This window comes from Charadrius vociferus, unplaced genomic scaffold, assembly GCF_000708025.1.
Source record: "Charadrius vociferus isolate BGI_N301 unplaced genomic scaffold, ASM70802v2 scaffold32, whole genome shotgun sequence".
Lineage (NCBI taxonomy): Eukaryota > Metazoa > Chordata > Aves > Charadriiformes > Charadriidae > Charadrius > Charadrius vociferus.
In genome coordinates, this window is record NW_009647856.1 from 9,152,618 (window position 1) to 9,180,276 (window position 27,659).

At 44.2% G+C, this 27,659-nt stretch overlaps 2 protein-coding genes across 2 annotated transcripts in view; one reads left to right on the forward strand and one right to left on the reverse strand.

The window, feature by feature from the left end:
• ITIH2 (inter-alpha-trypsin inhibitor heavy chain 2) overlaps window positions 1-1,583 on the reverse strand; it is a 30,819-nt gene extending 29,236 nt beyond the window's left edge. The window contains exons 1-2 of the mRNA XM_009882957.1: window positions 1,452-1,583; window positions 8-82 (exon numbers count right to left, since the gene is read on the reverse strand). Coding sequence (XP_009881259.1) covers window positions 8-82; window positions 1,452-1,535 — 159 coding nt within the window. The 5' untranslated portion in view covers window positions 1,536-1,583. The remainder of the gene's footprint in view (window positions 1-7; window positions 83-1,451) is intronic.
• Window positions 1,584-9,234: 7,651 nt separating this feature from the next.
• Window positions 9,235-27,659, forward strand: part of ITIH5 (inter-alpha-trypsin inhibitor heavy chain family, member 5) — a 49,302-nt gene continuing 30,877 nt past the window's right edge. Inside the window, 5 exon segments of the mRNA XM_009882958.1 lie at window positions 9,235-9,354; window positions 12,802-12,846; window positions 16,944-17,107; window positions 18,334-18,441; window positions 20,429-20,679. Coding sequence (XP_009881260.1) covers window positions 9,235-9,354; window positions 12,802-12,846; window positions 16,944-17,107; window positions 18,334-18,441; window positions 20,429-20,679 — 688 coding nt within the window.

Consider the following 27,659-nt stretch of genomic DNA (forward strand, 5'->3'; position numbering starts at 1 on the left):
ACTGTACCTGGTACCTGCCATTTCTTGTCTTGGAGCTTGAAGGAAATCCATCAATTTCTAGGTCAATCAGGTTTTCCACTTCCTAGAGGAGAGAGAGGAAGAAAGAAAGAAAGAGGTGTTGCTGCTAAATTACTGTTTATCACTTGACTTATTATTGATTAGCACTCTAATAGAGTTCCAAAGGGAATTTAGCTTCCCTTGGTGCAAATGGAGAGCAAAGGTGCAAACCATTTGAGACCAAAGTGCTGCATCTTCACACATTCAGTTTCCACCTGTGGCCAACTAGCTCTATATACTCTTATAAGACCATGACTTTTACTATCATTTTACAACTTTTCCTTCTGAAATAAGGAAAAGTATAGAATGCACTGAAATGCCCATCAAGAGTAAGAGGCAGATTATCATCAGGATGGGTCCAGCCATGGCAGCTATAGTATTTCAGATACTGATCTCACTTAAACCAGAAAGTTCAGAGAATGTCTGCTCAAACCAATAGAAATTGTCTCTGGTTTTATACTAATAAACCTGAGAACTAAATTTGTCCCATTGACAGCAAAGGAACACCAGTTTTTTTCCAAGTGCAAAGCTGCTCTGATTCAATTAGACGTGTGGTTCTTGCACCACAGCAATGCTCTAAATTTTGTTAAAAGTTTGACCTATAGCAATAAAGAAGTTTAGGTTCATGAGTTACTCTCCAACTTAGATGATAGCATACACACAAAGTTTTTCACTAAATTGTTTAAACACATCATTGATTTTAAACTGATACAGCCCCTATGGTTAGAAAGGACCACAGGTCTGGAATATTTTTCCTGGGAATTACAAACTCAGGATAAAAATCTCACTGTGTCATGAAAAGTGCTGTAAGAAGATAGAAAAAGAGGATATCCCTGCTCTCTAATTCTTTTTGTTAAATTTGCAAAAGAAAAGAAAGCTTCACACCATCCCTGCTGATTTCACACAAATATTGCAATATGGTAATGTGGAAACAGGTGTAGACAATGTGAAGCTTTGCTGAAGTTCATAGTGGTTCACACAGGGGACCCCATCCGCAAAGATATCTAGGTGCTCTGTTTCTGCTTATTCCAGGGAAACAGGATATAAAATATGTGGAAGGTCTGAGCATAGAAGCCCCCTTGAATGTTTAAATGTTTAAACCACTAGAAAAGGCAAAGTTGAGGTAAAAATATGAATCCTGCTTGAAAAGAAACTTGGAGTTATGCCCCTACTATCCTAACTTTAATAATATTAAAAAGGCAACATTACAAATGACAGGTGAAAACCAACTATCAGAACAATCCCATTTACAGCTGAAAATAGAAGAGAATTAATGAGATACAAGCAGAGATGTGAAGCAATGACCCAATTCTACTCCCACTGAAGCCAGCTGCAGCTTCGATGTTGACTTCAGCAAGGAAGGGAAACCTAAGGCCCTGCCTGGAAATACTCACAGCTGGGATTTCGTCGATAACAAGGTCAAAGCTTCCTACTCCAGAGATGAGGAACAAAGCCAGGAAGCAGAGCAGATGCTTCATTTTCTTCCTGCGTGTCTCCTGAGAACAGCCCGCATAGGTACTAGACACAAGATCTTTCCTTCTCTGAGACAAGTTCAAGGAAAGAGCTCAGGGTTATGCAGTATTTTGAACAAAGTTTTGAAACGCTGACTTTGTTTAGGCCATAGGTAAATATTTGCCTTGCAACGTAAGTCTGAGCTGTGGTGCCTGAGCAAGGGTTATCCAAATAGTGTCTTCACTCTTCTCTGCCCTCGATAACAGCTCAGGCTTGGATAGGCTCACTTCTTGCTTTTGTAGCTTCCCATGATGTTTGACTAATTTCCTGCTAGGCGCAGACCTTGGAGTATCCAAAACTTCAAAAGATCAAAGCACTAACTCACTCCTAGCTTGTTTGTTTATAGTAAATGAGGTGAAGACTGGTTCTCAGAGGGATGGAGGCAGCAACATTGTGCTTCTCCAAGAGCCCTTCCACCCAGCCATCTCACAGGGGTTGGCAGAGACCTTTGGGCTGGATCTTGACCTACGCAAATACCCTTTTTCAGCTCTGGCTGGGAAAGGATCATAGCTGGTGGTGGGATAGTTCTAGTTTTTTCAAAGTTATTCGTGTGAAAATATCTGATGATATTTTCAGTTGCATGTTGTATGGCTCCTGGGTGCTTTTGAAACTGTTTTGGCCTCTCTGCCTCTTTGAGTACTTCAAGAGTTTGGATAAAGTAAGCCAGCAAAGCAACGGAAAGGAGGGAGGAAGCAGATTTCTAGCAAAAGGAGCTGGGGTACCCCTTCTACTCCTCCGGGAAGAAAGATTTACAGACATCTGAGCAACCTCAGTGGAAAAGACTGAATTACTATGTGGACCCAGTGAAAAAACAGCAGGCAAGATTATATTATATTATATATATTACACTTATTTTACACTTTTACACTTACACTATATTACCCGCCAACATAAAAAGGACATGGACCCCCACATCACCTATTTATTATTTTCTCCCTAAGCTCTAGTTCAGCTTTCAGAGGAGCACGTGTAGAGCCTGCAACATTGCTTCTCCTGAAGAGACAGTTCCTGAATGCAGAGGTCACTCGATAAGCAGTTCTGCATCCCACAGGCCCAAATGGCATGACCTGGCCAGTTTTCCTCTCCCCTGTGTTACTCCAGATCATCTTCTGTGTTGCAGCTTCCCATGGGAGTAGGCTAAGTGATGTGCACGGAGGAGGGGAGTGGACAGAATGAGAATGGGGAGGATGGGAGCAGGATTTTTCAATAATCATAGAATCATCTAGGTTGGAAAAAGACCCTCAAAATCATGAAGTGCCCCCATAAACCTAACATTGCCAAGGATACCACTAAACCATGTCCCTAAGTGCCATGTCTACACATCTTTTAAATACCTCCAGGAATGGGGACTCAACCACTTCCCTGGGCAGCCTCTTCCAATGCTTGACAAACCTTTCAGTGAAGAATTTTTTCCTAATATCCAATCTAAACCTCCCCTGGCACAACTTGAGGCCGTTTCCTCTTGTCCTATTGCCTGTTACTTAGGAGAAGAGACCGACTTCCCCTCACTACAGTCTCCTTTCAGGGAGCTGTAGAGATCGATAAGGTCTCCCCTCAGCCTCCTTTTCTCCAGGCTAAACACCTCCAGTTCCCTCAGCCACTCCTCAGAAGACTTGCTCTCCAGACCCCTCACCAGCTTCATTGCCCTTCTCTGGACATGCTCCAGCTCCTCAATGTCTTTCTTGTAGTGAGGGGCCCAAAAATGAACACAGTATTCGAGGTGGAGCCTCACCAGAGCTGAGTACAGAGGGATGGTCACTGCTCTTGCTGGCCACACTATTCCTCATATAAGCCAAGATGCTGTTGGCCTTCTTGGCCACCTGGGCACAATGCTGGCTCATATTCAACTGGCTGTCAACCAAAGTAGCATAATGAGGGATGGGATTACCCTACTGTACATCTTTGTTTCCCTTTTCAGTCCATGGAAATAAATAGATTTTTTTCTGACCATATGGTGCCTGACTCGATTTAATTACCTGCCGCACCATAGAATGGGAAGAATCCTGCCCTTGCTGGGTCTAATTTATGCCATGTATAATGGCATAAATAGAAAACCCATTCAGAGAGTTCAGAGGAGGATACCAGCTCTGGGGACATCTACGCTTCATCAGATGACTCCTACCTCCTGGAGTGAGCTGCTCTGCGTTTATCTCTGTTGTAGGCTTTTTGTGCAGAGGGGAACCTCACCATTAAGATCCCAGCCATGCTGCTTCAAACAAGAGGTTGGCTTACAGCTCCATGGTACATAAAACATCCAAGTTGGCTTTAAATCATGTAGTCAAAGGACTACATGACAGTCTAACCATACACCTTGGACTCAGTGTTTACTCAGCCTCTTAGGTGGATTTTGCTCAGTGCTGTGTGTCTGTAGTCCCAGCAGTATTTAAGTTATCTACCTTAAAATTAGCTTAGGAACACCTCCATGAGTGTGGTCGAAGCTATGGCTATAACAGGGCTTATCCAGGACTGCAAGAGCAGTACGCACGGGGCATCCAGCCTTTGCTGTGTTGACGGTATCTACTATAGCTTGTCTTTTCAGTCTAAGCTGAGTTCTGTTCAAACATGTGCCCCTGGCTCAGAGTCACTTGTTCCTTCTCATCAGAAATGTAAAGCTTAACATAGCTGTTCTGGAGGTATCTGGGACCCTGGACTGGGAAACTAATCACTGCTGCCCCGAAGAGATGAAAAAGTGCCTTTAGAACAGAATTTAATTTAAACATTAATTTTGTGACCCCTTATTTCAGTCCTCTTATAACCATCAAATGTGGCTTAATTTTTTTTTTGGTTAAACATAACAAGATTGGGAAATCAGTGTGACCACTAGATGGCACGAACTGCTCAAATATATTGTCCAAAAGAGTCCAAAAAGCTGAAATTTCTCAAGGAGGAGGTGCAGAAAATATAGGTGAGGAACAAGTGCTGAGGATGCTCAGAGCCCTACCAGTTGCTATCAGGTTAGGTGAACTTCCCCAGAATTTCATGAGGAGGACAGGATCTCAGTAAGATGTTTTGTGGTATGTATCAGTTGGGCCGTTTCATGACTAGTCCTCTCTGTGGCTGGGAATCCTCTGGAAGGAAGTTTTCACGCACTGTCCTCATTGAAGCACTTGGAGTTACTGCTGAGCAGAGTCTTGTTCCTCAGAATAATTAAATTGTGTTATCTTGGCTTGCCCCTGGGGAGAAAAGCTTACAACCTCTGTGTCTTATGAGACAGCCAGTTTCCGCTTCCCAAACTGAATTTCTTATCTGAAAATTTCCAGTGATCCAGGTAAGAACAGAGTGTACCTGCAAGGCAACACGCTTGCATGGGGTGCCTGCTGCCCTGACATTCATCCCACTATACACCAATCATTCTGGAAAACTGTGTGTGGACATACCAAATGGGGCTTCTTGTTGCTTCAACTTTAATCTCTTTGTACTGTCATGCAACAGAGCCATTTGAGGTATCAGGACCTGGCGACTTGCCTGTCTGACCAAATGACCTCTTCAAAGCATGTTTCACAGAAGCCCCCCAGGAAGACTCAGACATCCCCAGCACCATGTCCCTTTGGCAGAGAATTCGGGTATATTTAAAATTTTCATCCCCAATCAGAACAATACCTGTATTTGAAGTTCTGAAATGCTCCGCTGGGCCATGGTGCACACAGCTAATGGCAACGGGGAGATCAGCAGTGATGGGGACTCCAGAAAAGCTCTTTCAGGAACACAGGCACCTCCCAAATAGTGTCAGACATGGGGACCATCAGGCCATATCCAGATGTTTCAGAGGAGATTGATTAGATTAAGATCTGAAATAAAATATTTAATGTAATTCCCTGAACTTGCACCATAATTAATTTTACCTCTGGACATTTATCAATGTTTATGCCTGTGTGACCCTTTGAGACTCTTGCCAATTGCTTGATCAAATTGCTGGCTTTGAATGCCACTAAATCCTACAGATTGTTAGTACTTTGGGTAGATTTAGATCCTGGTTCAAACAGTTCTAGTTGGACATTTAATGTAGGTGTTTCTGCATGAACTAGGTGTCTGGTGTCCCATTCTTCTACCTAGAAGACCACAGAATCACAGAATAGTCAGGGTTGGAAGGGACCTCTGGAGATCATCTAGTTCAACTCCCCCTGCCAGGGCAGGGTCACCTACAACAGGTTGCATAGGACGGCGTCCAGGCGGGTTTTGAATGTCTCCAGAGTGGGAGACTCCACAACCTCTCTGGGCTGAGAACTGTAGAACAGAGAACTGTAAATCTTTAATTTATGAATCCATGCAGCCATGGCATCGATGTTTTGACCAAATGCAGCTCTCATCTTTCTCCCTCAGCTTCACTGTGGAGTCTGGAAAACCCCTGCTCTTGAGCTAGAAGGTGCCAACATTGTCTTTGGCTTCAACACTCCCAACAGGGTTTATTTAACTGGTACAGTGAAAATGAGGAAAACTAGTCCTACCCATGAAAAAACAGGGGGTTGCAGATGTGTGAAGGCAGAGCACCACCAAGGCGCACGTGTTTGTATGTCAACACAGAGAGATTCCTTGACATAACATGATCCGTTCCAGGTGAAATGCGTGTGGAAGCTCAGCTGTTAGATCATGCCTCTCTCCGATGTCTCTGCTCATGCTGGCCACAGGCATGCCAGGCAATTTACTTTGCTGAGCTCCCACCCAAAGAACAGCTGCACATCTTGCTAAGTCGGCAAAAGTCAGCATCAAACATGTCTAAAGTGAACACACCTGAGTAATCGCTTATCTCGGTCTCCAACGGCAGCCCCAGAACAGTGCCTGCCACATTCCCCCCAAAAGCAAGATACCTTATTCCAAGGAGGGGGAAGAGGGGATAATGTGAGCAATCAAGACCCCAGGCTTAATGTTCACTCACCAAACCTAACTGCATCTGCACCACGTTAAAACACACCTTGGTCTTATTTAGCTACGTGCCGTGTCCTTACGTGCCCTTGCTGAGGAGAGCACAAGGAGAATTGGTTGCTCCTAATCACGTTGGGAAGGGCAGTGTTTTTCCCAGCTCATTCTCTTGTGCCTGTTGATTATCCCATACCTGCTCTATGGTCCTGTTTTGGTCTGAATCTCCTCCTTTCACCAGATGTGCTTAGGATCAGCTTTATTGCAATATCTTTGCACTGTCTCACTGTTGCGATTTATTCTGGCCCTCAGCTGCTCAATGAGAGAAGCAAAGTGGCTGTAGAAACAAGCTGAATACTGATCAGGAGGCAAAGAGGGATAACCGGTGAGATGTGGGGGTTTCTCCAAATGCCTCCCGACTGCCCAATAGTTATTTCAAACTGGCAAACATCTCCCCATCCTGCCCAGGCACTACTGATACCTCTAGGGTTAGCAGGGTAGTTTTGACTTGCCTTTACAGGGGTACCTTGGTTTCTGCTAGGTTTTCCAAAACAGTGGGGAAAATCATCCCACATGTATTGTTTAAAATGCTAGTTTCTAGCATTTCTAAGCACACAATGCAGAGCTGCAAGACTTTTATTCAGCCATGGGGCCTAGTTAGTGAAACACGGACAGAGCAGGTTGAGGAGCGGCCCATCCTGGACGTCCTGCGTGGACGCCGTCCTGTGCAACCTGCTGGAGGTGACCCTGCTCTGGCAGGGGGGTTGGACTGGATGATCTCCAGAGGTCCCTTCCAACCCTGACCATTCTGTGATTCTGTGATCCTAATGCCAGTAGTGAGGGCACAGGAGGCTGCAGCCCCACTTCATCTGGAGCTTAGGAGTGTGCTCATTCTTCTGTGTCTGAGCTGGACAAGACATGCAGAAGCTGGAATAAACTGAACCCAGCTGAAAAATACTTCAAACCATTTTTTGCATGTCTTTAAACCACGTCTCAGCCTGAACCATTGCTTTGAAGTCTTTCATGAACCCCAACTGGATTGTCGATTCCATCTCCCTTTGAGATGGTGAGGAGCTGAGGGTAATGCCTTGACCATTTTTTGGCAGAGACCAGATCAGCACAGCAACAATTTGGGGTGCATCTGGGGGCTTGAAGCATCTCGCCCCAGCCTCTCTCCAGCTTTCTCCCACCATCTTCTCCTCTCCTGCCACAAAAGTCCTTCGTCATTCCCTGCAGGGCTGCCCAGCTCTGCAGCTCCCATCGGGGATGTGGCCACTCCAGAGGCCCTTGTACCGCCAGTGGTGGAGTGGTCCCAGTGGGAAAGGGGATGGTCAGGCTTTTGATTCCTTCCCTCCTGTTGGCAATGCCACCCATGGTGTGGCCACAGCCTAAGCTTGGGCCACCAATTTGCTAAAGCGGAGTTCCAAAAGTGTCAACCTTGCTGTCCCTTCTCTTTACCCTATCTCCAGCGCCCCTCATCCCTTCTGTATGAGGAACAAGCACCTTCCTGCTCCTCCATTACACATGCTGGGTTTGGAGACCATAGTGCTCCTAGGACATATGCTTTTAGTGGACATATGCTTTCAGGTGGGTGAATGTGTTTCTGTCCAGAAGGAGAAACTCCAGTTACCTCAAACCAAGGCAGGCCCAAAAGTGTGTTCATACATCCCAGCAAGGCTGGAGAGACATTGAACCACTCACTGGATTGTCACTGCCATGGACTGGAGCTGAAGCAAAACAGATGACCCAGAGCTGGAAAGGAAAAAGAAAATAGAGTTGTTCGAATGCTGACAGGTTTGTGTGTGCAGCACCTAGCACCTGCAATAAAAAAAGAACAAAAAGAGAGGAAATTTGGGTCTGTTGGATTTAAGAAGTTAATGCTGGCATAGAAAAATTAAGTAGCAAATAAATCTGATTTGGGGTTAAGTGAGCACTGCAGATGCAAGTTCCCGAACACCTGTGGATAAGCCATGCCCAGAGGGGACCCGGCCTGTGGCCACCTTCGCCCTGGGGCTGGCTGGGGATGAGAGGGCTCTGCCTCTGAGAAAGAGACAGAAGAGCAGGAGGCTCACCCCAGCTTTGCCCAGCTGAGAAACAGAGTCCAGACAACAAGAGAGAGGGGTGAAATTACGTGTCTCAGCCATCTTTGCTGGTGGGGAGGCTGCCCGATGGAGTGCCAAGGAGAGGGTGTGGAGGGAGCCCTGCCCTGCTCCAGGATGGCAGGCCATGGCTGACCCCATGAGGAGACACCCCGGCAGCCCAGCGTGTCCTTCCAGCTCTAACTGGCACTGGGAACCAGCCCCTCAGGTGGGCACTGCGAGACAGCGACCATCGTAGGCCCTGCCTCAGCACCCAGCCAGGGGGAGGAAATGTCACCTCAGCCCCTGCTGAGGGCCACCAACACGGCTGGGGTGCTGCAGGTGCCAGAATGACACATGGCAGTGCCTCAGGGATGCCCAGGGCCACCCCTCTCCACTGCACGAGGTGAGATGAGGGCTAAGGATGGCATTGAGAGGAGCATGGCGACGGCTTGTGCCTGGCGACCCATGGGACCCCTGGCTGAGGGGAGTAGTTGCAAGATGGAAACCCTGCAAGGATCCCCCCCCACAGCCCCTGGCAGCTCGGGAAGCCGCCCTGAGTGGAAAAGGGGCCGGTCCTGAGCTGGGAAGGAGGAGAAGAGGGTGGATCGTCTCGCCTCCTGTCAGCCTCTTCGCAGCCTGTCCGTCGGGCAGCGCAGGCAGCAGCTGTAGGCAGCAGGGCTTTCTTCTCACCTGCGGGGCAGGGAGCCCCGGCCGGCGTTCCCCCTTCACCATGATCCTTTGGCTGTGGCTCTGCTGGGGCTTCTCCACCTCCGCAGGGCAGCCCGACTCGGAGCTGATGGCGAGGTACCTGGAAGAGAAGCTGCTGGCAGACTACAGCATCATGGAGCAAGTAGGTTTTAAGGCGGTGGTCGTTTTTTTGGGAGCATCTGGTAGCTGAGGCGGGCTTGTCTCCTCTTAACTATCAGTGTTGACAGGCGGGGCAGTCTGTTAAAACTACATTTATTGCACCCGACCCTGCAGCGTGCCCATGGCTGTGGTGGCAGCTCAGCTCTGTGGGAGGCTGTTGCTAACGAGCAAGGCAGCTGATGGAGGTGCTAAGCCAGGAGAGCGCCGGCACTGTCCGGTGATGGGTGCTACTGCCAGGGGATGGATGGGTCTGAAGCTGACATCCCCGTAGCTGTGCTAACGAGGCGTTTTGCAGGGACAAGGGAGTTAACGCCGTGTCCTGGCCACGTGCCAGGCTGAGTAATTCAGAGTATTTCAGGCTCCGAGGAAAGTTTTTCTGCCTGTGGTCTCAGTCTTGGTTTTTAACTCATGCTGGATGAAACAAACCACATGAATTTCAGCTTGCAAAGTGCTTCTTGACCGGGGGAGGACAAAAAAATATTCTGCAAGTGAGGGCTGTTTTGTTGTGTCATTGTGTGGCTTTAGATTTTCTGGGCAAATAGGGCTGAAAGGGCAATGAACTTCTTGTTAGTTAGCAAAAGAGTTTCGGGATGGTTTGGGAGGCTGTGATTTAAAAGGCTGAGCTTCAGATATGTGCTCACATCCTTCAGGTCCATGACAGATACCATGTGTGACTTTGGGTCCCTCGGGGCATCAATCAGTTATCTAAATCTGATCAGATCTGAGAGGCTCTGTAGTATCTGAAACACTCATGTGGGACTGGCAGATACAATGCAGGACCTATGGAAGACCTGTGCCTTGCTGGAGGTCAGGTGGGATACCCTAGCATGTTTCAAATGTCAGTGTATGCCTGTATTTGACATCTGCTGTCATGCAGTAACCAAGAAGAGTGAGACTCAATATATATCTGTACCCCTCACGGAGTTGGTCATTCAGTTGTTCATCCCACCTAGAACGGTGGGAAAAGTCTCTCTCCAGAAGTGCCCTATGAGGACCTCAGCAACTTCATCGTCAATCCTGATTCCCGTGAACACATATTCCTTATTGGGGAATTCAGCCACAAACCAGCATTTTCTTGCAGACCCAGTCCCAGTGGGAGAGAATATCTCCACCACTGTTCTGCCAGTGGTGGGGTATCTGGGAACACTCACTTATCTGCTTTAGGGGGAAAATCAGTTGCAAAGCTCAAGCAACTGGCTCACGGTGTTGAAATAACCTGGCCTATCTTGCTCGAGGCAAACGAGGGTGTTTTCACAGGAGCTGTGTTGCTGGCAGATCAGTGGCAGCAGTAACTTCCAACAGAAAAGCAGTGATGTACAAATAGAGGTGGTGACCTCGTCCACTGGGACAGCCAGATGTAGAAGAGGACATCTGTCCATCCTCACTGAACACACGAGCCAGGTTAAGAATAGGCAAGTGCTTCCCTAGATCAAGATACTACACTATAAACAAATCTCTAACAGATTCAGGAGAGTGTATAGGGCTGCGTTTTACTGTAACATCTTGGGAGGATCTTCCACCCACAAAGGCAAGTACAGACACAGGTCTTTGCAGGATTGTGGCATTTGCAAAGAGTGTGGATTACTTGTTGAGTTATCCAATGACTGACCACTCTGCTAAGGTAGTTGACAAGGTTGCTAGTTATTACCGTTGCACTAGAGGTGGTTCTTCTGGACAGCTCTTTTCAGGTAGTTGGATTGCTACTGCTCAGCTTATTCTCTGTATACCACGCTAAGACTAGTAGATGGCAACAGCTATGGGGTCACTACTAGCAATTATTGGGTTTTAGTGAGCGCTTCGGAAGGCTGTAGAGAAAAAGGTTCATGGGAACTTGGAAAGCGTTCCATTAGATGGTGCTAGTGAAGCTGGCTGGTTCAAAACACTTCAATGGACTGATCAGGACCATAAACCCTGCAGCAGTGATTTGGCAGCAGTCACGAAGTCCTAGCAAACAGAATACTGTTATCTGGGGATCCTTAGCTACTCACTAATGTCTACTGGTTATCCTCAAGTCTTTAGAAGGTGGCTTTTGAAGGAGCCAAGTCATACAAAGCCTTCTTATGCAAATAAGCAAGCAAACAAAATGGGTGTGTGATGGGGAAAGGTAAAACAAGTAACCAATTTCCAGTTTCACCAATTGGACAGTAAAAAAAATTGTGACCATTCCATACAGGACAACAGATGGATTTGTTCCAAAAGGTAATCTTTTAGTAAAAAACTACTGAGAAGCACTGATCTCTCATCCCTGCCTCTGCTCCAAGAAGAATCAACTTCACAGACATTTGTCTGGCTTGTTCTGAAGAACCTACAGTGTTGGAGACTGTGCAGCCTTTCACAGCAGGTTCCTGAGGTGCTTTCAGGCAAGTGCCTGAAATAGCATACTCAGAAAGTTTCTTCCAAAATTTAAACTGCAGAGAACCCCTCTCCTCTCCTCTCCTCTCCTCTCTTCTCCATTGAGAAATTCCCGAGGGAGCTGTTTTTCCTTGGTACTAATTTTACAAGATGTTGACTAAAATAATGCAGAAGGAAATAATAAAGATTCAATCAGAGGAGACTGTTTAATTTCTCCATTGGGCTTTCCTGAGCTTTTCAATGCATGATATAAACAGACATAAAATCATCTCTTTGGCACGGAGTGCTGTTATTTCAGTGTAAATCAACAGAAAGGGCAAATCAGGTAAAAAAATATCATTGCATTCCTCTGCTCTCTGGAGTTTAACCGACATTTTAAGAAGTCACTTGGCTTCCCTCATTGACAAGAGACTTGCACACTCTCTTTTGGGAGTGATTTAATTTGGAGATGTTGCTAAGCTGAGACTTACACCATGTGCAGGGAAGAAATCAGAGGAGTTGTTGTTAAGGGTGATACAATGAGTACGATTGCGTTGTCATAGGTGAAGCACTTCATTTCATAATAAAATCTGTGGCCGAATTTAATATCTTTATTCCCCTTTTGCACATAACTGGTGGTTTTCTGTCACTGCACAATAAATGCACAGTACCTGTGGAGAGTTTTTAGGCAACAGATCTCAGCATGTGCCCATATACCATGCAACGGGGCAAAAACAGTGACGCAGAGCTTTTGTGTGACTCCATAGGAAGCTATAAGAGAACACGCTTCCAGGGCCAAGACATAGTGTCCAGGGCTAGGACGAAAGACTGAGGTTCTTGTCTTCATATAGAGGGTCACTTGCCAAGTCGCATTTGCAAAACACACAGTACCTTCTTGCCAGCAAGAGCTGCATTCCACTGCTGAGCTTTGATCAGCGGGTCTGTTAATATAGAAGAGCTTTAGGTTTTAATTTTAACCGGCGGAACATTTGAACCTGGCCACGGGTGATCAGTCACACAAACCCCTGTCTGGATTTAAACAGGTGATATGTCTTCTGTAAGTTGACTGGGCTCCATTAACTCCCTTAACTCTTTGCAGGTTGCACGCCGTGTTCCAAGACAGGCCAAATTTTTGCAGAGGCTGGTATGTATCACACTGTGTCTTTATTTTACCTCATGGGAATTACACTTGCTTTACGTGTCTATGTATGCCCAGCATTAAGCTGTGTCAGTGGGTGATAGTAGGGTGACATTCTAGGTAGAACAGTCTTCATTTTGATCAATGCAACAGGTACAGGTTCTTCTAGTACTTCCCAATCCATCTTCTCAGCCCCAGATTTGGAGAGAGAACAGTGAACATAAGCCTGATGAAATCTCACTGAATTTGAAGAGAAAGAGAGAGTTTGCTTTCAAATTTGAAGGTCTCTATTGTTCTCTGTTGATGCAGAGGCCAAATTTTACCGAAGAAAGAAAGAAACCAAGGAAACCGATACCCTTCTTTCAACACAGGAACCTACGCTTTAAGATGTAAACCTGCAGTCGTGAGATGCACCGCAAATCCGTGGGATCTGGCTTTATTGCTGCACTTTGGCTAAAGAGGCAGCCAGTGAAATTGCAGTTCACAGCCATTTATTTTTCTGGCTTTTCTGAGGTATGGAGTTGAGAACTGGAGGAACTCATTTCACACACTGAGCAGTCATCATATTGTAATAGCTTCTGGTCGCTTTGATCTTTGGCAGATTTGAATCAGCAGCCTAGAGGAGAGCAACCCACAGTCTTATTACCAGTTTATTACTTCTAATCTGAGATACGGTCAATTTGTTTTGATGAAAGCAACTGATAAAAACACAGAGTGTATTTCATTTATCTTCAGCTCTCTTCTGTCCTTCCAAACATTTGATGTAAACAAGCATAAAATCACTTGTTTGGCAGGAAAATTTCAGCTCCTTGTTCATCATAATAACCAGGACACCTTTATAAAGCATCCAGCCAACCTGCCTCATAGCAGTGTGCTAATCTGCCACCTTGGCATTGCCTAGCTTTATTTTTAATAGGGATAATAAATCACACTAATAATAATATTAAACAAATGGTTTGTTTTGGTTTGGTGGTTGTTTCTCCCCCCCCCCCCTTTGTGCTGCGTCTCATCTTCTGAAGGCCTTAATAAAAAGCGGAGAAAACAAACAGGCCTTTGCGCAGCTGTAAGTCAGGGCATCAGGCGCTGATGGATTGTGCAAGAGCTCCAGGGAATGCGCGAGAATCGCAGACTGGAACTTGGGCTGCCCGCCAAGCCCGACCTAGCAACCTGTTTGGAAACTGCCTCTGCCCCCGCTGTTTATATTTTCTATATACAAGGAATGGCAGATCCCTTCCAGGGATGGGAAGATGAATCAGTTCTTTCATCCTCAGTTGGATGCGATGCCCTTGTTCAGTGTTTGCTTGCCCCAGCAGCAACTCCTAACCACCAGGAAGAGGGAGAGGTGTTGAATGTCTTTTTTTCATTTGTTTTTGCTGTTTTGAGGCTATCGGAGCTTGAGCTTGTTCAGTGGGGTAGAGAGATATGACAGAGATCAGCCGAAGCCAGAAAATAATATATACAGCAAAATAAGCCTAAGTGATGTGGTCCTCCAGATAAAATATCATTAAGGTGTTCAAGGCCAGGCTGGACGTGGCCTTGGGAAACCTGGTCTAGTGGAAAGTGTCCCTGCCCATGGCAGGGAGGTTGGAACTTGATGATCTTCAAAGTCCTTTCCAACCTAAACTGTTCTATGATTCTATGATTCTAAGCTGTGGAACTCCTTGCTACAAGATGTTGCAGATACTAAAAGTTTACATGGATTCAAAAAGCAGCTGTGTAAAGTCACAGAAGAAAAATCCACAGAGGTTCACTAGGCACAAAAATACCACCCTTAGTTCAGGAGTTCCTTCAGCCACAAATCACTGAAAACTGAGAGAATATTTCTGGGTAGTATCAGTACAGGTTGGACTGATTTTACACTCTTCTCTAAGCATGTATTATTGATCTCAGCCAGTGATAGGCTGCAGGGTTAGAGTTGCTTTTGTTCTCACCCAATACAACTATTCTTACGTTCTTGTCATAACAAGTCCATGTCCTATGTCATATTCTAAAAACTTTCTGACTTCAGATGAATCCATCACTGCATTTACAGTGTTAGTCTCTGTGTCAGAGCTGTCACTGCAGAACCACTTGTACGGCAAATAAAAGGCAAAGGGCTTGATCCTCTTTTGCTATTGAGCTGTCAGCTGTGTTTGAACCCACAGCTTATGATGACATACAGAACATGGGAGTGAATGCAGAAGATCTGGAACCAAGGAATTTGCTGTAGTTTCAGGTTCTTTCTTTTGCTTCTCTTACTAAATCTTCTGTATCTCTTGCCGTGCCACAGGCAATTAGTGGTATTGAAGACTGAATGAAATGTCAGCTCCTTATATCTGGAAACGTTCCTACAAAACTACCTCAGATCAAAACTCCCCATCCTCTCCACCTTCAGGATAATGAGACGGAAAGCCATGCCTATGTATCAAGGAAAGTCCTAAGAACAGCAGGCTCTAGTTCTAATCAATAGCTACTGAGTAAAAGCCATTAGTGGCCTAAGGGGGGGAACATTAGATCTGAGCAGACGTGTTCTAGTCTAGATCCACCTCACTGAGCTGTCTGAAATCAGTGAGATGAATCACACCCTAAAAGTGCTCATTTCTTGCCATTGTGCTCGATGTGAGCTGAGCCTGTGCTAAGTAGGATGTTCATGGACACAGAGTATATCACACATCCTCCAGCTGTTAAAGATATCTATCACAATCAGGTTCAGTTGAGACATGTTTATCAGAATCTTTCCAAACCTTAAAAGTGTAGGAAGATGGGGCCTTATTTCCAAGTCCATTGACAGTTTTGTGTTTATTTCCAGTGGATCCTCACCCTTCCGTTTGCCTGGAATTCACCAGCCCAGCAGCTTGGTTAGTTGGATGCTCATTTATTACTGCTCCTGATGCCATCAGCTACTGCAGAAATGTTCCTGTTTCATACTTGTTTGTACAAATGTTTGCTCCCTTTGTTAAGCAATTTGTCAAAATTATTTTTGTTTGAAAAAAAAAAAATAAAATCCTGGAAGTGCAGCTGAAGAACATGTTCTTGTCTTCACAAGTCTTACGCGGCTGTGACTTTATCAACCTCAATAGGAAGAGTCTCAGTTTATTTGACTTAGTGAGTAGCTCTGTATTTGCAATATATTTTACTCTTTAACTTCCTTTTGCTCTTGAGGGTTTGGTCTTTGACTGTTTAAGGCAACATACAGAATTTTTTTTTTACATGGACTGCTTATGGTTAAATACATTGAAGTCTTCCAGGAAGAAAACTGTTGAGCTCCATGGAGATGTTGCTGTCAAGAAATCACATTAGACTGGAGAAATGCTACAACCCAGGACTTGTGTACAAAAACACATTCCCAAGAAGCAGAAATTGGCTTTCAACTTCCATTGCTACATCATGTGTCATTCATTGCAGTCTCTGCTGTTTCTCTGCTGGAAACAATCCAGTGCGGGCTAAAAGGCTTAAAATATTTTGCCTGAGACGTCACAGTGTCAGTGTTTCTTATTAAGACTGCGCCATCCATTGGCTGAGACCTTCAGGATGGATTCTCAGCAGAGGAGGACTCAACCTACTCCACTGACAGCAGTTTTTCTGTTTACATAACTTACGGATCTGATTGTGTGAATTTGAAGGTGCTGCTTCATACGCAGTGATCTCAGTCTTTCAAGAGGTCTTACATCTGCTCTTGTGCACAGTTCACAGGGCATTTTCTCTGACATCAGTTCTGGACCCTATGGGGACATATTTTGGGCTTCTCTTCCCAGGCCATAAGGGACTAATCTTGTTCCTCTCACACGGTCATTCTTGAAGGGTGCAATTTAGGATACATACGGATTTTGTCAGTGTGTTTCACAACATAAAGGCTGGCAGAATCAGACCTGTCATCCTTCCCGGACCCTTCCCAAGCATTGGAGAATGACTGTGGCCTTTGCTCTTGTGAGTGAACAAAGGCAGTGCCGTGTTCCTGGTTTACATTTGCAGCTCACCTGAAATTTTGAGTGCAAGCTCACCTTGCCTGTTGACTGTTTTTCGTAGGGGAGTCTAATACTTAGCATATTAAGTATTAATTGAAACACTGAAGGGGTGAGTTAGATAACTGTCACAGTTAATAGGTAACCTTTTGATATCTACAGGAAACCAGGCCTCGGATGTCCGAATTCACTGTGAAATCCACAATCATCTCTCGCTATGCTTTCACCACGGTGTCATGCACAATGGTGAACAGCGGATCTGAGGCACGCGAAGGTGTGTTTGAGATGCAGATCCCAGCTGCAGCCTTCATCTCCAACTTTACCATGTAAGTAAGTAATGCTGGCAGCTGGGTGGACAGTGGTTCTCCCATCCCACAGACAGCTCTCTGAGATTTCAAAAGCCAACTAATCAGCAGTAGGACTGTATCAAGGCCTTTTAGCTTTTCTTTGGGAAAAATAAAACCACACACGTGATAAACTCCATCTGAGACTCATCATGGCCCCAAAGCACAGAGCAAGTCCTTGGATGACATGATGTTAAGATTCAAGTCCTCAATGTACATGTGGAAAAAAATTATTCTATTTCCCATCTGTCTTTTAACTACTCCTTTCTCCTCCTTTCTGTTTGATTTGGACCAAAAATATCTCTCCTAGCCCTCAGAAACATTTTCAATTAAAGTTTCAGCAACACTGGCACACCATAGTTATTCCACCTAACTCTGACAGTGGTGCCTAAGCAGCTCCTTGTGGTTCCAGGTTCTCCACACTATCAATGGAAGCGGACAGTCAACTCCAACTAGCAGATAGGTTCACTTGCTGCTGGAGGTGCTCTATGTGGATAATAGAGCAAGTAGAGAGCAGCCAAGCTTGTATTGAAATGACTCACTAAGGAATAAATTAAGCTCCTGGTTTCAAAAACATGTTTGGTTTGGTCATGCTCAGATCCTCCCTATGGGTAGATATTGGGGCCCCAGCTTCGGACCTAAGCATAGCAGATAGGGGACCAGCTCTTCTAGAAAGACTTCCATTTGGACTGAATAGGAGGAAAAACAGTCTTTTGCCATTGGTTAGCCAATTTGTAACAAAATGTATGTTAAGGGCTATTTCCTTTTGGAATCCATGGCCCTGTAACTCATTCCCAGGGAGAAGCATTTTATTTAGGGAGGCAGCTAATTGAGAACAGTCATCCTGAGTACTGCCAGCTTTATTAACACATATGGTGGATCTGAGACCAGACAAAAAAAAGTGATCGTTGGGATTCTTGGCAATTGCTTTGCTTTCTCGTTTGCATCCTTATGCTTTGGAGTTTACCTACTGAACTGGCATTTTAGAGAGGTAAAATCCTGGCCTAAAGATGTACTCTGCTGGTATAACCAGCCAGGGAACTGGTCGGCTTCTGTCCCAGTGACTCAAGTGGACTCAAGGAGAGGTACACCAGCAGCACACAGCCTACTCACATCTGCACAGTCTGTGAACCCTTCTACAGCAAACTGTACAGCTGTCACTGTATATGGGTGCAGAGTGGTCATGTTGACATCTCTCGTCTCTCCAGGAGCATCGGCAACAAGACTTATTATGGGGAGGTCACAGGGAAAGAAAAGAAACATAGCAGCGATGACAAAGCAAGGCACAAGAAACCTCCAAGCCCTACAGATGGAAGGTAAGTGTTGTGCATTTGTCTGTGTTCTGGTAAGCGACATACTCTCCTCCTTTTTTTATTTTTGCTGCTTTGGCATACCCATCCATGGGAAGAAAGAGCTAATCGGAATATTATTCACACTGCCTGGTGTCATTCCCATACTCCAACTCATGTAAAACTGCATGTGGCCTTTTCTAGCCCTGCCACACAATATTTTCATGTCCAAGATGCTCCAGGACATACTTGAGAGGGAAAGAAATCTCGGTACTTCCTGAATAACAGGCAGGAAAATTAAGGGACACAGAAATTCAATGAGTTACAACTTCAAGACTACAAAGTTAGTCAGTGGTAGAACCACAAGTAGCCTTTTGCAGTCATGTTTAGTTGCCCTGTTCTCAGTGCTTGACTGTGTTTAGTCCTCTTGGCCAAGCAGTGGCAGAAAGAACCCCTTAATGATCTAAAAGCCTGTATGTTCAACTGAATGTGCTGCTTCAGCAGCACTCCAATTTCACAGGTGCCCAAATTCCCCCAAATAGCTCTCAAGGTATGCACCATTGGATGGATTTTGCTGCTCTGGAAAATCCTGCACTATCCTCAGTTACCTGGGACAGTAGCACTATCCCAATGTGAACACATGATCAGGAACAGCTAAATAGACTATGATTTTCAGACCAGAGAAATGATGAGCTGTGGGGAGGGAGAGATGTGACAGAGATCTGAACTTATAGTGATATGTGGAAAGAGAATAAGGAATTTTTATTTTCTGTCTTTCATAGAAAAACTAGAGAAAATTGAATGCAATGATCAGATGTCAGGTGCAAAATGGCCAAAATAAGGTTTTCATCACATAAATTTTGTTTCTTATTTGTAGAAATTATGGATGCTAAACTTAATGTGGGTTCAAAAAGTGACTAGACGAATTTTTGGTAGAAAAAAAAAATCCATCACTAACCTTTAGCAAAAGATTCTGTCTCAGGATACAGACACAGACTGGCAGAACTTGAGAGAGTTCTATATTTCTCTTGAAGCACTGTATTTCTCTCATCCTGCCCTGTTGCATCCTTTTCTGTAGGCGATTACTGCATGTCATTGTTAGATCACTGGTATGGTCATTCCAACTGTCCTAAAGGCTAATATTATAAAAAATATCTTTTTTATATATGTTAGAGAAATCAAAATCTCAAATCCTTTTCAGTACTCACTGAATTGTGGGCGTCACCAAAATCTCACATCAGTGAGTTCTGAAGTTACCCCTACATGGCATTAGAAGTTTCTATTCCTTTATGTGGCTTTTTTATTTTCTTTTCATAAATAGTAGTGCCTGGCATCACATCAGTGTCTCGTAGCTGGACACTACAGTGCACTCTATGGGAAGTAGAGTGTCTCAAGTTATCTCTGTTTAACAGAAGGGCAGCAGAAGCCAATATAGGCTAAAGGTGGGAATTCATCTCACTTCAAATTAGCAAACAGAAAGCTGACTGAGAGTCGTGTGCTCAGTGTCTGATGGTACACTCTGGTCAATCAGAATAGAAGAGTCCTTTTAGAGAGATATCTAGTGATGGAATTGTCTTAAGGGTCCTATTTCTCCTTATTGAGTATATAGCTATAAACTGTTAATATTAGGGAAGAGGTATTAATTTCTATTTTGCTTAAGGTAGTGCAATGTGTCAGCAGTGGCAAAGTCAAGAATTAAAAATGGGTCTTGCAAATCCTCCGTGTAAGAAACCAAGAGACAGCTTTTCCTCTGGCTCTGTTCCATGTTATACTTGTTTGTTGTATTCCTCTCTGTGAGAAGTCATCTCATCTTTTAAGACCTTTTCTCCTGTGGAAACCTCCTATGTGCCCAATGCTTTGTGAAGCATTACCATGTTTTCTTTCTTGCTGGTTTCACATATTCAATGATAAGAAATAATTTATTGGACCAACAAAATCCAGATTCATCATTCACTGGAGGAGGTGGTGTGTGATGTGTATAGGGTATGAAGGTGTCTTTGGATTTTCCTTCCAGGGAGAATGGCTATGAGACATTCAAAGCTTCTGTCTTCATTCCTCGCAAGATGCAGGCCAGGTTCCTACTGCATTATGAAGAGCTTTTGCAAAGGCGACTGGGAAAATATGAGTATACAGTCAGCATCCGGCCCCAGCAGCTGGTGGGGAGGTTACGAGTGGAGGTGAACATTCTGGAGAACTCAGGCATAGTTTCACTGGAAGTACCACCTCTCCGAAACAGCAAGCATAAAGGCAATGGGAAAGTTGAAGGTAAGGAGAGATTTTATGACCCATGGTTCTGTTACTCGTTGGTCACCTCTCAAGAACTAGACTGGCAGTGTTGGGGGCTCGCCAAGGCAATCTTGGATAATTGTGTAGACTGGTGTTTCATTCACTTTCCCTCTGCTCTAAATGAGGCATTAAACAAAACCCTAACATTGTATTAAAGCAGCATTGTCTAGGATCAAGATTATATTAGAAACTAGAGGACACATCTCATGAAGATACCAACAAAAGTGACTGTTAGCAGCTCACTAGGCATAAATAATTCTGGCAGATTCCAACTACGTCTTTATTTAGAAAGACACATTTTTACTTTACTTTGTTTACTCTTGCTGCACTCACTGAATGACAGGTACATTCCACCCCAGAGGTGGCTGCCTTTGAGTGACAAGCCGGTCTCTAAGCATCGCAGGCCAACAGCAACTCTTATTTAGAGATCTCTTATTCGCTGGCACAGAAATCTCCGGGTCCATAAAAACTGGTAAAATGGCTACGTGAAAGGGATTTCAGAATTATGAACTCTGTGGTTCAGTGGTGGGAATTCAATCATCATAAAGGCTGATGGCTTTTGTTCTGTTTTCTATAGATGACTGTGTCTGTGTGGTATCTGTGCATAAGCATGTGAGAACTTTGAAGCTTAACGAATATAGGGCTGATCCCATCCAGCTCAATAGGATTTTTCTTTTTGTTCTATTGTCTTTACAAGCTTTGAACTGGGCCTTCAGGCCTTGTGCTTAGCATTTGACCAGGCTCTTCCCTGGCTCCACATCTCCTGGGAACTGTTTATTTTAAGTGAATTGTTTTTTCCACCCATCCATGCCAAGGCAGATAGGAAATCCTGCATTTTAGAACATGGGAAATTCCAAGAGGAAAATCCATGTTTTGCCAAAGTACTAAGCATCATCTGAGTACCTACCCTTACCCCTAACTGTCCTCACTCGCTGTTCAGACAGTGTAAAGGTAATCTTTCTAGTGCAAGCTAACAGTGAGAAGCACAGGATACCATGATTGCTATATGTTGACAAAAATCCCTCACGAAAAAAAAAGAGGGTGAGTCGGAGCTGGAAGCAGGATGTGGAGTTTTGTGGGACTCGATCCTCAGTTCCTCTAAGTGACATAATGCCAGCAAAATCAGTGGAGCTGTTCACGTCTGTCAGGTAAAGGCCCTAAAGCATGTGAACTGGAGTTAAACTGATTGCTCAGCGTGATCCTACTGCTTTTAACCAAATCACGGTGAAATCAAGGCTCTCAGTGACTTGGACTAACTTCAGGTCAAACCTCATACAGCTAATTAGTCTCTCTGCCGTACATCCATGCATTGTGTGATAAATGTGCTGTGCCCCTCATCAGGAGGGACAGGAAAACTTTTTCACCTATAGGGGAGTATCACAGTGCATTGTGGTATGTGATTTCCCGCAAAACATCTGGCATTGATCAAGGTTAGAGACAGACTAAGCACAGCAGACACACTGACGGTCTAGTACTGTATGGAAATTCCTATATGTAAATGACATACAGGGAAAACTCTTGTAATTTGCTATCCAAACAGCAATCTGTGAGCACTGACCATTCTTGGCACTGTGCTTCAGATTTAAAACAGCTCGTATAAAAATGGGCCCAAGCTCTAGGATTCCATAATCCTCCCTAGCTGGTAAAATGTATATAAAATAGATGTCCTGCTGCTGGATGGGTTACGCAACCGAAACTCAGATTCCCTGTGCTTTATCCTTGCTCAAAATTCAATTACAGTCACTTTCTATGTGGAACGGCCCTATACAGTTGGTGACATCTGTTTGCTGTGGTGAGATCACTGCTTTGGAAGTCACTGAAATGACAAACACACTTTTGGGGTCCGTCAGGAGTAGTCAGGAGTGGGTTGTGCCTCTACCAGATTAAGTCTTCATTGGTGAGTGCCACTCAGGTGAGTGTCACTCAGATGAGTGTGCAGGGTTAATGAATGCAGCAGGTTTGCTGAGCTTCTTTCTGATCTAAAGCAAGATGAGGAGATTAGGACATTATCAGCAGGCAGCAGAGGGTCTCAGAAGGGTCTAATATAGGTTGCAGAGAAGGACGGCTTTTCTGGATAAGAGGGATATATTCCTCATGACATGTTCTGGCCAGCAAAATCAATCACACTCGGAGCAGACAACACGAACTTCCTGCCTTCCTAAACAGAAGTGGAAACCAGAAGAATACTCCTGGGGAGGCCAAGGTCAAGTCAAGGAGCATTTAACTTGGAAAGCCACTGTACTCCAGTCAGCTGTCATCTCTCAAGCTTGATCCAGAAACCAAAACATCTGAGTTGTTGGATCCTCCCTGCAAAGCCTTGTTGCTCATATGGCACTCAAAGACTAAAGAGATCTGCACACGACGTGAGACCTACAGAGAAGGCTATGGGTTTTCAAGTGAAAGACAGGTAAATTGTGTGCCAGGTCAGAGTGACTGCTTGGCAGATAGTCTGCAAACTGGGAGCAAACCATAAAAAAACACAGTGTTTGGTCTCTTCTCAGACTCCTGTGGCTTAAAACTCTTCAGTATCATTTAATCTAGAAAGCTTAGCAGCAATCTAGTAAATAAGTGGCCAGCAAAGGATGCCAGACCAGGTGCTGCCATACAGTGCTACCTGTGGTGCCCCAAATGAGAGGTCATGACTTAAAAAATGACCAAATAAGGAACAGAGGCCTGAACGTTAGAAGATGGTACTGCCTGACAGGTTTGAGTTTGAATATGTCGTGAAAACTCTTCCTCAATTTTCTGTGTCTACAGAGATGTCTGTAGTATCTCATGGTTAATGATAAAATGTGAGATTTGGATAAGTATTAATAAATTACCTTGAGACTATTGGGTGAAAAATGTAATGTGACATTAAGTCATCAGTTAAATGACATTTTGAGTAGTATGTCCAAAGTCCCACCAACCTGAAACCATTGTTGAGGATGGGACAAGTCGTTTAGATACTTTTGACTCTGACTGACCTGGATAAGAAATGACATTCTTTTTCTGAGTACTGGTCCTAAAGATCCAGTGTAGGGTAGGAAAATTAAGCTGAAAATCAAATCTCTTTGGCTCTGGAGCCATCAATAGCTCCACATGATGAGCACTAACAGTGACTGATGATCATAACCAAAATGGCCACTGGTTGTGGCAATAAATGCTGTTAGCAAAGCTAATGAAAAAAATTAAAACAATAGTTTAGATGGCCAAAAAGTGGAAGAATAGCTGATCTGTCTTTATTTCATGGACCAATCCTCTTACATTTGTAGTGCTTTCTACATGCCATCTTTAGACCCAATCAATGTACTGTGCAAGACCATAGCGGAAAAAGCAGTTTCTCTGTTTAACGGTTATTCGTGATTTGCACTTTTGACTGCAGCCAAACTGCCAGTATCCATACAGTCTGTGATGAACAGAAGAGATAAAACTTAAAGACCTATGGACAGAAGCTGTCCCTTGATGAGAAAGAGTGAAGGACACTTTTTTTTACCATTTATAAAACAGCACAGAAATCACAGTGGTAGGACTAGAGGCAGTAAAGAATCCAGTTTTGCTTGGGTTTGGCTGTAGGATCCCAAGATATAAAGACTGGACTTGGTTCCACAGATTTCCAGTGATTTATGAAAAGTCAAGCTGTGCTTTTCTATAGACAGAGGCTCTTGGAAAGTCCTCTCTGTATATGGAGCAGAGACAATATGATGACAGGTCTTTGCAGGATATTTCCTTTGTCAGTGACGCCTGCACACACGGCTCCATCTGGGACTTGTATTTTTCCCAAAGGAAGATACAAAGCATGTGAGTTTTGGAAAATGATCTTTTGGCATGTGCAGGTGTTGTCTTCTGTCACATACAAACCCCCAAACGGGAGACATTGAAGCCAATGATATTGGCCTTCTCTGGTGACCTCAGAATAGAGCCAATTTCTGAATGATGTCCTACCCAGCATCTTCAGGGACAAATGTCCTCATCCTTTTCCTCCAGCACAGTGGTGTGAGAACTAGTCATGGACTTGGGCAGGGAGACACTAGGCTGCCTGAGAATGATTATTTGTCTTCAAAGTCGTAGGTCTCAGAAAGGTTTTTATTTCTTATCACGATTGTCTAGAAACCCCCATGTGTTAGCAGAGGGTGAACTTTGCATTTGAGCTCTAATCCTGACTCTACCAGTCTCCAAAATAATTTAGGTTTAACTGTTCGCCATGTGAGGACTACAGTTTCATATGAAAAATGCTTTTTGCTGCTCTGTTTACTTCTTTAGCTGAATTTGGTGGAAAGTTTGTCTAAAGGCCCTATTAACTACCTCAGTGTGAGCACAGACCAGCTCAAGTCTTTGGAGCTCATCCACGCTCTGCACTCTGCAGTATCTCATAGATTTTCCTCTCTCAGTCACTTGTTTGAAAAGAACTGGGCCAATAAATGGAGGAGAGTAATTGCGATCCAGATATCAAGTGCTGCCTAAAAAAGAAACCTGGGGGAAGACATAGTTAGTGTATTCAAATATATAAAAGGCTGCTGCAAGGAGGAAAAGAATACCGTGCTTTCTGTGTCAGTAACAGAAAGAATAAGAAGCCATGGGTTTATAATCCACAAAGAAAAATGTAAATTAGACATTGAAAATGTCTAACAGTGAAAAAGTGATGCTCTGGAAAGGACTGGCAAGGACAGGTACTGAGTTTCCATTATTGGAAGTCTGGAGCATTTCCAGCCCATGTCATAAAATCAAGCAAGAAGGGATTTGGTCTGGGAACATGGGATGAATTAGATAACCTGCTTTCCAGACCTGATTCCTATTATTCCAGGGGAAAAAAGTTATTTTGGATTTTTTCTATCAGATGATTTTTTGGTTTTAATTTCTGTCCTGGAGATGGGAGATGAGTGGCTATGAAGAAATGGGGGAGCCTCCCCAGCTATTCTTGTCACTGACAATGGCTATGTGAGACAGCGTTGGAAACCAGGGGTTCCTAAAGAACTGTCTGTGTTACAGGGGATGACATGTCTCACCCCCAAAGAGTGTTTTGAAGAGTAATAGAGGAATGCAGTGTGATCCACATGATCTCATCTAGATTCCACAGTGCTTTACAAAACTGGATGCATGTGATCATGCCCATTTAACAGGTGGGGAAACTGAGGCATGGAGTGGCTACCTTACTCAGCTGATTTCAGATGGTCGGAGTCCATAGAAATGCTAGGACTAGAACTCATCCTGTTATGGCACACAGCACATTGTGCTCACCCATCAATGTACTTACGGCAGAGAAGCACAGCAATCCAAAGGCCACAGACGTATATGCACAGTGGGTACAACGGGAGACCTTCTGTTTCCAGTCTGAGACTGACTTTCACTAACCCTGATAAGGCCAGGCAGCCTAACCAACAGCAATGCCTGCTTTTCAGCAGCTGAGGGAAAGTAACGTGAAACCCTCAAATAGATCAGAAAAAAATAAATGAACTGTTAAGTCATTTTGATGAATTCTGGGCATCTCCTACACACTGACAGTTAAATGGGATTTTGGAAGCGATGGAAGGCAGATGGAAAATCCAGGAAGGCCAATACAAGCAAATCTGATGCACTGTGTATTAAAAACACATTACATCTGTTGATTCATGAGATCAAAGGGCAGCTATAAAAGTAAAAACAAATCAAGATGGAGGTAAAATCTTACACAGCTATTGATTTATGACTTTTCTTTGCCAGGAGAAATCTGAACTGTACACAGATTCTAGAAAAAATGTCAAAGCTCTGGGTAATCATTTTATAAGCCCCCTTTAAGATCCAACACTAGTGTCCTTAAGTGATTTCAATGTACTGGCTGGGAACTCTCTCTGTTTCTGTCAGGATGGAGGGATTGGAGTTGGCATAGTTGTAGAAGCCATGATGCAGAATCAATTTTTGACTTAACTGAAACTGAGTAATATCTGTCCTTCAGACTCCTTGGTCAAGACTTTTGCTGATGAATTTGTTTCACATTCCAGGTCCTCCAACTATAATTTATTTGTGTAGAAGTTGGACCTATGAGAAAACCCTTTTCTGCCTCAACAGTACACACTTGTGCCTTGTCTATTCAAATGCACTCACAGGACAGTTATACAAGTAAAGCCAAATCAATACGGAAGTAACACCATAGATTTATGACTCTTACTTTCATTCTTTTGCTGAGAGGAGTCTAGACTGTACGTAGCACTTAAGAGTAAATGTTACAGCTTTGGCTAATCATTTTATAAACCCACAAGAACCCTAGTCCCGGCATTTCTATGGACTTTGACCTGTGGGAAGTCAGGTGAGTTAGGTAACCACTCCATGTCTCCGTTTTCCTACTTGTTAAATGATCATAACCATATGTATCTGATTTTGTAAATCACTGTGGAATCTGGATGTGAGGTGGATTGTGTTCAACGTTGCATACAGATGTCATGTTGCATTCCTCTAATGCTGCTCAAAGCCCTTTACAAACATGGAGAGGTGCCACTCTTCATTACATAGTCAGCGTTATAGGAGGAACACCCTAGAGAGGAGCTTTCCAAGACTGCCTGCACCTTGTAATTGTGATCAGTATTGTTAATGGGGTATGGCACATAATTAAAATTATCCTAAAGCAGACGTCTATGTCTGGCCACATGTATCATACCCTATCTCCCCTGACACCCTTGACCTGATCTCCATTAAGCATAATGGGAGCCTAGAAAATAAGCTCAGATGTAGGTACTTGAACTGTGAACACCTAAATTGGAACTGAATCTCACCAATCTTTTCTTTTCCCTGCCATACCACAGACTTCTTGGGCCTTCTTTGGCAAAGATTTGAGACACTCCCCTCCCACCCCCCCAGTATAATTAAGCAGCTCATTCCCACCAATTTTAATCAGCCTATGAGCAGATAGAATACAACTTTTGTGCCTCAGGGGAGTGCTGGAATAATCACTGTGAGAGTTGAAACACCCAAGAAGAACACCAGTTAAGAATCTATTTTGGCGTTTT